This window comes from Chanodichthys erythropterus, chromosome 13 (genome assembly GCF_024489055.1).
Source record: "Chanodichthys erythropterus isolate Z2021 chromosome 13, ASM2448905v1, whole genome shotgun sequence".
In the NCBI taxonomy this organism is placed as follows: domain Eukaryota; kingdom Metazoa; phylum Chordata; class Actinopteri; order Cypriniformes; family Xenocyprididae; genus Chanodichthys; species Chanodichthys erythropterus.
This window is the reverse complement of record NC_090233.1, coordinates 41,680,596-41,691,570: the sequence shown is the minus strand read 5'-3', so window position 1 is coordinate 41,691,570 and position 10,975 is coordinate 41,680,596. Positions and strand designations below refer to the sequence as shown.

The following is a 10,975-nucleotide window of genomic DNA, read 5'->3' as shown; positions in this document are numbered from 1 at the left end:
GCATGAAATTGTTTATTAACATCTGAAATGCCTGAACATTGTAAAGAGAATATTTTGTGATTTCAAGGCTCTGTTGAGTCATTTAATGGAATTCAGAAATATTCTTTAAAAATACAAATGATTTTGTATTGCACATAACAGTAGTTGTATAATGAGTGTAAATTAATGGATACAAAAATTAAATAGGTAAAGCCTTGGTCTTGACAGGCAAAAAAATTAATCAATAAGTTAATGATGTAGTGTACAATTATAAATTGATGGATGTACTAAAACATTTTTAAATTAAACGCACTTAATTACAAAATGTGATCATTTATACATTTAACTACACAGAGAAAAAAGAGAGCATTATAGTAGGTCAGGTGTCTCAGAGACAAATGTCATAAGCTGATCTTTAAACACCATGGCAACTCCAACCGCTGAGTCCACATCTTTTCCGTAGACTACAGGAAATGGAAACACTCTCTCCACTTCCTGTTGCAGAACGGGGTTACAAGACAGAGCGCTGCCACTGCCAATAATACACCTGACCCCTGCAGCCTGCAAGCTATGAGGGGGCATCATAGTGGCCATGTTTTCAATAATGCCCCTGCACACAGCCCGAGTCACGTGACCCAGAGAGAGGTTAGAGGGCGAGATTTGTGAGACACTGCCGCTGGTGGTGGGGTCATGCCGCTCTCCTAGTAGCGTCGAAGTCACGGTTAGGTCAGTATTGGGCTGTGCCAGGGCAGACTGGATCAGCTGGGAGTAGATTCTGGACTCGTTTACTTCCAATCCTATGAGATAAAAAAAAATATATATATATATATATAATACACCTGAGAACCGAAAACATGCAACAAGAATATAACGCTCTCAAAAATAAAAAGTTCTTTATTGGCATCTAAGATTCCATGAAAAATCCAAGGAAACTTTCAATTACACAAAAGGTTCTTTATAGTGTAAAAAAGTTCTTTAGATTATTAAAATGTTCTTAACGCTAAGACAAAATGGTTCTTTTAAAAACTAATCACTGAAAGGTTCTAAGAGTGTTTCCTCTATTTAAAAGAATAAATGATCAACCTACAATATAAAAAGTTAAATTGGTCAAAGGTCAAAAAGGTTAACAATTGTTGATTTACCAAATTCTTTGATCCATGAGTCCAGCATTCTGACAAAGGTGGCCATGACATTGCCTCCGTTAAGTGATGCGGCCACTGCCAGATAGGAGCCGTGCAAGTATGGGAAATAAGCAACGGGGGAGAGGGCGTCTGGAGAACTGGGAGGGCTGAACTCTGCCGGCATGCCGAACGTCAGCTGGGCTGAAGTGCTCATATTCAGCACTAGTGATTTAACAATTCACAATTAATAAGTGTGTATCTGCCTTATGTACACAACAGTTCAAAAGTTTGGGGTCTAAGATTTTTTTAATGTTTTTGAAAGTCTCTGTGATAGATTTTTTTGTTCTAAATATCCATATTTAATTAATGTCATTTTGGATCAATTTAATTCATACTTGTGGAATGAAACCATTAATTTCTTTCCAAATAATTCTTAATAACCCCATATTTTTGAACAGTAGTGTATAAGTAAAAATGCTACAGTCCACAATACTGATGTGGATGCAGCATGAGGAACTCAAGCCTACACACATGCTGGTTTTGCTTCTGCACAGTTTTTACAAAATCATATATAAAAAATGCTTTAGTAGGTAAAAGTATTTTTGTACAGTACATTCAGCATAATTTCCCCAATGCCCAATAAATGTAACCCTTTCTATCACATGACAGATATTAAATCAAAACCATCTATGACTGGTAGATAAAAGTAGATTTAGTTTTAACAAAAATGTCTTAACATATTTATAGCCAAACACAGACAAAGGGGTAGTTCACCCAAAAATAAAAATGTGATGTTTATCTGCTTACCCCCAGAGCATCCAAGATGTAATGGGAACTTCGTCTATAAGAGTAAAAAAAAACATGCACAGACAAATCCAAATTAAACCCTGCGGCTCGTGACGGCACATTGATGTCCTAAGACAAAACGATTGGTTTGTGCGAGAAACCGAACAGTATTTATGTCATTTTTACCACTAAAACACCACTATGCCCTGCACATCCAGTTGGTGAGGTCTGAAAACGCATTCTGACAACGGAAGTGATCTCTCGCACTTTGCTTCACTTACATTCTCAGAGCGCGATCAGACCTCACACACCGGATGCACAGGGCAGTTGGACATAGTGGTGTTTTAGAAGTAAAAAAATGATATAAATACTGTTCGGTTTCTTGCACAAACCGATCGTTTCATGTCTTAGTGCATCAATGTGTTGTCACGAACTGCAGGGTTTAATTTGGATTTGTCTGTCGTGTTTTTTTTTCACTCTTATAGATGGAGTTCCCATTGACATACATTATTTGACTGACAGACGGCAACTGTTGTAGTTAAAAATCATCATTTGTGTTCTACTGAAGAAACAAAGTCACCTACATCTTAGATGCCCTGGGGGTAAGCAGATAAACATCAAATTTTTATTTTTGGGTGAACTATCCCTTTAAGTAATTAAGATACTACAGTCCTTTTTTTAGCATAAACTTGAGCTGCTGCACAAAAATATCTCATTTACAAGAACCCATAATGTCCTTGAGAGAGGACGCTGAAATCTGAGTACAAAATCTGCCATGTTTTAAAGTGCTCATCGCAATTGCATAACATCTCCACTTGGTGGCTGAACTCAGGGGCGCCTGCAGGATTTCATCTCAGGTACGCACAGAACCCAGAACGCCGTGTCTGAAATTAGACACGCACACGCATTTTTTCCCCCTGCACTTCAAATGTTATTTTTAATGTGATGACCACAAACATTATTTGTTCATCCTTCTGAGATTGTCCCCATTGTAAAACTGAACGTTTAAAAATGTAGGAAATTCAACATTTGATAGAAAACACTTATTTAAAAATAAAAAAAGACAATAATTAGCACTTTAACCAGCAGGTGGCAGCAAAGTAGCATTTCTTTGCGCATATATCAGCCATTTCCTCTAATCGTTTTTCACTTCGTTTTTAACTAAATATTAAACATTATAAAATAACTAGGTTTAAAAATACATTTTGTCAATGTGAAGTATGAAATACTCAAAAAACCATAAGAAAAACAATAACTTTTATCGTGAATTAATGACACAGAAAGCGAGCACTGCACTTTCCCTTTGTAATCACAGCAGCTGTCAGTCAGAGCAGCACAAGATCAATGATTTCAGCACACTTGTAAAAACACACATTTTATTCAATTAATCAAACTTAAGTGCACAATAAATATTTAATTTTTGAAGCTTTTTTTCACATAAAAGTGTCAAAACTGATGGTCGAATTGAATTTAGCCGAGGAGGAACAATGAGGTAGGCTATGTCTTATTTATTATTTATTTATTATGCTGTCTTACGTTTGAATAACTAAATTAGTGCTATGCTATTAGTGCTATAAGTATTACAGCTCAACACACCAGCAAATGACATCTCACCGGATGTTTTCAGCTGGCTTATTTTATTGAGGATGTTCTAAAGAATGCTCCGTGCATTTAGCCCATTTAATTCAATTACTGCTGAAACCATACTTGTTGCGGTCTATTGTGAATTGCTGGGAATGATCTAATGCTGTACAAATCAGCTGTTCATTTCCTGTACACACACTTGAAAATCTGATGCATTTAACTAAGCACTCTGATGTGCTTGTGTAGACAGATGCTTCATGACTTTTTTTTTTTTAATGTTTCTTCAGTCACTGAGCGGCTTTCTCACGAAGACTCACTTTCTTTCCAGTCACGTCACGTGAATGCTTCATTCTGAGTGTCAGAATATTTGAACCCAGACCACTACTTTACGGGTTTATGTAACTAACATTTTTCATATATCCTATAAGACTAAGTTGTTTAAAAAAATAACATGGCATGAAATGACATGACATGTATAGGCAAAAACAATAAGATTTTTTTTAATCACCAATTCATTTTTAGGCTTCAGGATTGTTTTTAACCATACTTTGTATAAAGATGATTCTCAACTATGTTATGAAAGATATAATGGAATTAACTGATATACCATTTTATTTTATGCAGTATGTGGGGGTAAAATAGTCATACATCTTGGAGCAACATGTAATGAAAAAAGAAGTGTAATAATGGGAGTAAAAATTGGCAACATTTTCATAATAATATCTAATAATTAATAGGAATATTGATATATAATTTCTTTCCCTATTCACTTGTATCTCCTAAAATGCCTGATAAACATGATTTAAGTCCTGGTGTCCTCTACAGTGGACATGTATGAAATCAATGTCCTGTTTCATAACAGAAAGTCATATTTTGATTTGAAACCCCTTAACATTTTCCTGAGATGTTGATTTATTACAAATTTGAAAATTAATCCGATTTAAATGATAATTACAAAATATTACAAAATATTTTCATAAGAGAGCTAATTTTCATTTTCAGTCATATTTAAAGACCAAGAAGTTGTTGTTGTCATGGCGAAACCTCTAATTTGGTAATTTGGTATTTCTAGTGTTCTACTTATCCGATACTTAGAAGGCGTTCTGATGTAGAACCTGGAAGTAAACATTTCTACAGTGTAAACAGCAAAGGAGAATGACAGGGAAGAGATGGAAATGTTGAATAAAGTCATTATTTTTGTTTTGTTTTTGCGCACAAAAAGTATTCTCGTCACTTCATAACATTAAGGTTGAACCACTGTAGTCACGTGAACTATTTTAATCAATGACTTTAATACCTTTCTGGGCCTTGAAAAGTGCAATGACGTTGCTGCCTATGTGTGGTTCAGATACTTATCGGATTTCATCGAAAATATCTTAATTTGTGTGCCGAAGATGATTGTTGATGAGGTTTGATGGGCGTGGAATGACATGAGGGTGAATCATAATGACAGAAATTTCATTTTTGGATAAAACAATGGAGCTGCGCTATAAATGTGGCTGCTGCAAATCTTACCCGCCACAAGATGGCACTGTTTTCGACACTCATGATGCTTCAAATATTTTCCCATTTAAATCAGAGAAAAGCTTCAAAGTGTTAAGAGGCTTCATTTTTCCATCACTAGTCAATCATTTTAGGCCATTTTATAAATGTTTCAATCAAGTTTAGCTGTTTTAGAGTGTGTTTACTTTACTTATAGCCTGGTTTTAAACTAACTATCTGTAATGTCATTTTTCGTGAGGAAAAAGTGCTAATTAAACAAAACTAAACAACTCAATCAGGGGCCGTATTCACAAAACATTTTATCTTACCACTAAGAGTTCTCCTAAATAGCAGTAAAAGTTCTTAGCTAAGAGTTTTCTCTTAAAACCTATTCACAAAGCTGCGGAAACCAACTTTTACTAAGGAATAGACTGAAGTCTTAAACTAAGAGTAAGGGCGGGGTTGACCTCGTTGCTATGGACTATGCATGCCGTGATTGGCTGATGGGGGAGGAGACAGCAATTAAATCATAGAAATATTGTAGAATGAGGTATCATGTTTCCATATTAAAATAAAGGTTTTAAAACACAAATATTGCTCTATTCAAATAATGTTTTTTTAATAAAATGTTACCATATTCAAGTGTCACTAATTAAACTAGTAATTGTCCGTTTGGATGTCTGCATTTCAAGAGAATGCAGAATTCAAGTGACAAATTATGTTTTATAAACAAATTTTGGAAGGAACACAGGTCTTTCTAATCAGCTCGAGAGGAGGAATATATACACAGACGAGAGCCGACTCGCCTATAGTTACTTCAACAGTTTTTTGCGTGCCTCCGCCACCCCACTCCACTTTCGGCTGGGGATACGGATATAATTTTGGGTTTTGGCTAAATTCTAAGCTCAGAGCCCTCAATCCCCTTGGACAGCACACCAAAATACACTTAGCATATTATTTTATTTTTTTTGTTTTACTCTATTCAATCATTTGTAAATGTGAGGTCATGAAAACCACTGCCAATGGTAATCTGACAATTTTTATTTATTTGTTAAAGATTTAGGCCTATTTTTGGCATCTCATCGTAGATTCAAATCTATAAATCAATGTATTACATTTATGAAGAAAAGGTTCAGCACCTAAGGCTCTATCGCTATTGCCTCATGGTGTACAGTGTCTTTAGGTGGATTAGGATTGTTTGTGATTTGGTCTTAGTGATTTAGGAGTCCTCTTGACTACTCCTATCGTTTCACAGACTTAGGAGCTAGTTTTAGTGCTAAAATGCTTTGTGAAATACTCTTAGAGCAAAAATTTAGGACTCCTATAATTAGGACTGACACGCCCATTATTTTTAAGAGTTTCTCCTAAATTGGCAAGTTAGGAGCTACTTTTAGCCTTAAGACGCTTTGTGAATACGGCCCCAGATTTCTTTTCACCCTCGCAAGCACATAAACACATTTTACTTTACAACGCACAAATGCACACCTTTATTTATTCTCAGTCTCTCTTACTCTCTTGCACAACTAAAAAAAGAGGCATCTGATCCACACTGTACCTGCATCTCCTTTGTCAGTCATGCAGGAGTACACACTACACTGGAAGTCTCCCAGCGCTGCCCCGACCGGTGTGTGAGCAGGAATGCCGTACCACTCAGAGGAAGTGTAACCAGCCACAGCTCCTGACTCCACCACGACAGGCAAGAGGTGCACAGGGAAACCCGCATCCTTCAGACTGGAGGATGTATAAACACAACATACAGTCAGTTCATGCTGTTGCAGAGACCCATCCAAACACAGTCATTCAGTTCAACAAAAAGTCATTTTAAACATCATAAATCAGTTAGAGTCAGTTTACATGAATCAGGACTGGCAACAGAAGGGGCTTCTGCTTGTGCTCACAAACAGCCCCACCCCCCACAGAAATGTAATGGGCTCAGGGCAAAATGGTCACCAAAATTAATTTTGAAAAAAACAAAAGGCTCTGAAAATTCAACATATGGGGGAAACGAGAAGTTAAAGGTGCAATGTGTAAAATGTATTAAATGTATCTATTGACAGAAATGCAATATAATATACATAACATTGTTTTCAGTGGTGTATAAAGACCTTACATAATGAACCTTTATGTTTTGATTACATTAGAATAAGCCGTCTATCACATACACCATGTCTAGTTGCCATTATGCGCCGGCATGTTTCTACAGCAGCCCTAAACGGACAAACTGCTCTACAGAGCACGTTTCGTCACTATGTTGATAAATCGTGTTGATAAATCGTTCATGTTTTTAGAGGCAGCTTGCATCGTCAATATGTTGTATACACACAAAGTAGTAGCAGAAGTAGTCGTCTGGTTTATTAGAAGCAGAGACCGCTCTTTGTTAGAAGTAAGAAGAAACCTCATTGCTTCAAACAAGCTGCTCTCTCAGACGACATGTCGGCCAGACGGCTTCTCCGAAAGGGAGGGGTGCGAGGGGTGTGCACCGTTAGTTGCAGTTCACAACGTCACTGCTAGATGCTGCTAAAATTTACACACTGCACCTTTAATATAAGGTGACATACATTTTAGATGAATTGGTCTAATAAATGATTCAACAACTCACTCATAAAGACTGCTTTGTCTCTGGCCCTGTCCCAAATGGCACCCTAAACACTCACGGTCTTCCTACGAGTCCGCACTTTTGTGACGTAACGCCGCTTTGACTGTCAAAGCTCAGCAAAAGTGCTCAGCAAAAGTGCGCATCGAGGGCGCATATCGACTGCAAAGGTCAATATGCGCCCTAAAATGACAAATGAGACATGCTACGGTCTCATGAACTTAACGGACACGTGTACCCGGCAGCCAACGTAAGTCCACAAGACCGCAAGTGCATATGAAATGTGCCATTTGGGACAGGGCCCCTGAATGAATCAGCCTTATCATTTGAAAACAACGTTGTGAGATCGCTGGATTTATCCTTATAACTTGTCAGAGCTTTTACAGCACTCCAATATCAGAAAGCTGAGTTTCTAAACATTCACATTCGGAGTAAGTGTAAAATATTTCCTCTTGATGTAGCTTATTCACATTCATATTGTATAACTAATTCCTATTAAATCCCTTGTCTAGGCCCTAAACCCTGTTCTTATTTCTTTGCTCTCAATGCCTGGTCATAACACTCTCCATAGTTCAATCTGAGTGGATGAGAGAGTGATGAAGACCCAATGCCGTTTTTGTTTTCAGTCGTGATTGTAATAATAGTTCTCATCAAAGACACAGAATAGTGGATAGGATAGCGCTATATATCTTGTGTTTAAAAATAGACTATTAAGAGTGAAATATGAGATAACATTGTTAAATATAACCATCTGTTTGGGCCTCCAACTGTTTCTTTGATACAGGCCTCTGAATCGCTTCTAGAGTTTCCATGTCGAGAGTATATAATATCTGACGTGACTCACATCTGTGTGTTCCACTGGTTGGTGGTTGTGTTGAAGTAGCCCCAGCTGGCAGCATTTTGTCCAGTCATGACACACCTGTCAAGGCCTCCCAGCATGGAAACCACATAGTCTTGGATGGTGCCTGCATCACTGAAGCCTGACAGGAACTCTGGCCTGAATCAATGACATATAATTTAAAAAAATTCAGTGTGGAATTCAGTTGGATTTTTGCTTAAATAATTTAGCCTGAAATCTTGAGTGTGAGTCTACCTGTGTTTCATATACCAGAAAATAGTGGCACAGCCAAAGCCAGTAGCCACACTCAGGTGTGAATCTGGTTTAGGTAAGGAAGACAGGAAGTCAGCGCTGCAGCGTCCATCCTGCCAGGTGATCAGCTGACTGACGTCTTTGGGAATGAACCTAATGATTTCATCTTTACTTAGCCATTCACAGCCTAATGGAGATGGACGACAGTATAAGTATTGATACTATCTAATTTATTATCTTTTAATGAACACAAGTGCCTGTACCACACCACAATGCCAGATACATTTAAACATGCTTTTAGTAGTTGTTCAGTGTGTTGTTAATGTTAACCTGATTTAGATTTCCACAACACAATGCCATGCATTTGTCCACATACTCCAATGCACTTGACTTTTTTCAGCTCGTCTTTGGGTAAAGCGTCCATGCATTTGTCCAGAGCTGCAATTATTAGTGCAGGATCCTGCTCTTTGGCCTATTACAACAATAAATAAAACGTTTGTTTCAGAAAGCACATTAAAGGTACCATGTGTTTTCTCACAATACTTCTTGAGGTTCATTTCTCTGTATAGTCTGTGTCTTTTGACTGCCATCGCTGTAATCAAATAGCTGTTACCTACACGTGTGTCTGTGGTGCAGCTGATATCAGAGTTTGTAGGGAAACTCCTACTGTCTGTCACTGTGTTGGACTGCGCCTCCAGCAGCACGACTTTAACAGATGTGGTGCCCAGATCCATGCCGAGAACAAAGTCAGCAGAACAACTGAGTGATGTCGCCATGACCTCTAAAAAAATCACTACTTTTGTACAGTCAGAGGAAAATGTGCAGTATATGTCATTTATATGTCATTGCACACGAAAATAAACTGCTCTCTAGTTGTCCACGACCCGATCTAGCGAGGTGTTGATGGACGAATCGCTCGTTTCGAATCTTTTGAATGAATATGTTGAACCGGTTCACAAAACTGTTCTGGATGAATCATTTAAGAATCGGACTGAATAGTTGCGTCCCAAATTACGCACTACTATACACTATGCACTTATACACTATGTTCTTACGCACTATGCACTTATACACTATTCACTTATACACTATGTTCTTATACACTATGCACTTATACACTATGCACTTATGCACTATGTACTTATGCACTGTACTTACGCACTATGCACTTACGCACTATGCACTTATACACTATTCACTTATACACTACGCACTTATACACTATGCACTTAAGCGCTATGTACTTATAAACTATGCACTTATACACTATGCACTTAAGCACTATGTACACTATGCACTTATACACTATGCACTTAAGCACTATGTACACTATGCACTTATACACTATGCGCTTATACACTATGTACTTATACACTATGCGCTTATACACTATGTACTTATACACTATGCACTTATACACTATGTACTTATACACTATTCACTTATACACTACGCACTTATACACTATGCAATTAAGCGCTATGTACTTATAAACTATGCACTTATACACTATGCACTTAAGCACTATGTACACTATGCACTTATACACTATGCGCTTATACACTATGTACTTATACACTATGCACTTATACACTATGTACTTATACACTATGTACTTATGCACTATGTATGCACTATGTACTTATACACTATGCACTTATACACTATGCACTTATACACTATGCACTTAAGCACTATGTACACTATGCACTTATACACTATGCACTTAAGCACTATGTACACTATGCACTTATACACTATGCGCTTATACACTATGTACTTATACACTATGTGCTTATACACTATGTACTTATGCACTATGTACTTATGTACTATGTACTTATGCACTATGTACTTATACACTATGCACTCATACACTATGTACTTATACACTATGTACTTATGCACTATGTATGCACTATGTACTTATACACTATGCACTTATACACTATGCACTTATACCCTATGCACTTAAGCACTATGTACACTATGCACTTATACACTATGCGCTTAAGCACTATGTACACTATGCACTTATACACTATGCACTTATACACTATGTACTTATGCACTATGTACTTATACACTATGCACTTATACACTATGTACTTATGCACTATCTACTCATACGTTTATATTTTGTCATTTAACGTCGTAGTCTGATACCCCCTCCCCCTCCACTACCTAATTAAAGCTGCGACAGTTGAGTGCATGAAGTGTCCAACATTCCACACTTCGTTTTTTCTGTTAATTTAGTGCATCATCCGGGTAATTAAAGTGTACTTTTTCCTTTTGGAATTTTCAGTGTGAACGCACTACTTGCACTATTTATACTTAAAA

General features: G+C 37.2%; 1 protein-coding gene across 5 annotated transcripts; it reads right to left on the bottom strand.

The window, feature by feature from the left end:
* Positions 1–9: 9 nt before the first annotated feature.
* On the bottom strand, positions 10–10,271 carry shpk (sedoheptulokinase). 5 transcript variants are annotated; one of them, XM_067406782.1, is made up of 7 exons: positions 9,249–10,271; positions 9,012–9,107; positions 8,639–8,822; positions 8,390–8,542; positions 6,508–6,683; positions 1,122–1,322; positions 10–776 (listed from the first exon to the last, which is right to left on the bottom strand). In XM_067406782.1, the coding sequence occupies exons 1-7, from the start codon at positions 9,409–9,411 to the stop codon at positions 349–351; spliced, it is 1,401 nt and encodes a 466-aa protein (XP_067262883.1). In that variant the 5' UTR covers positions 9,412–10,271; the 3' UTR covers positions 10–348. The 5 variants fall into 5 exon arrangements, with proteins under 5 accessions (XP_067262883.1, XP_067262882.1, XP_067262885.1 ...); XM_067406781.1 differs by having other exon boundaries at positions 8,966–9,107; positions 9,253–10,271; XM_067406784.1 differs by having other exon boundaries at positions 9,253–9,392.
* Between the last annotated feature and the right edge of the window lie 704 nt (positions 10,272–10,975).

Coding starts and splice junctions, on each gene's coding strand:
- shpk (XM_067406779.1), bottom strand. CDS start 9,411: ATGGCGACATCACTCAGTTGTTCTGCTGACTTTGTTCTCGGCATGGAT. Junction 8,823..9,011: donor AAAAAGTCAAGTGCATTGGA/GTATGTGGACAA, acceptor CATCTCCATTAG/GCTGTGAATGGCTAAGTAAA. Junction 777..1,121: donor CTCATGGATCAAAGAATTTG/GTAAATCAACAA, acceptor TTTATCTCATAG/GATTGGAAGTAAACGAGTCC.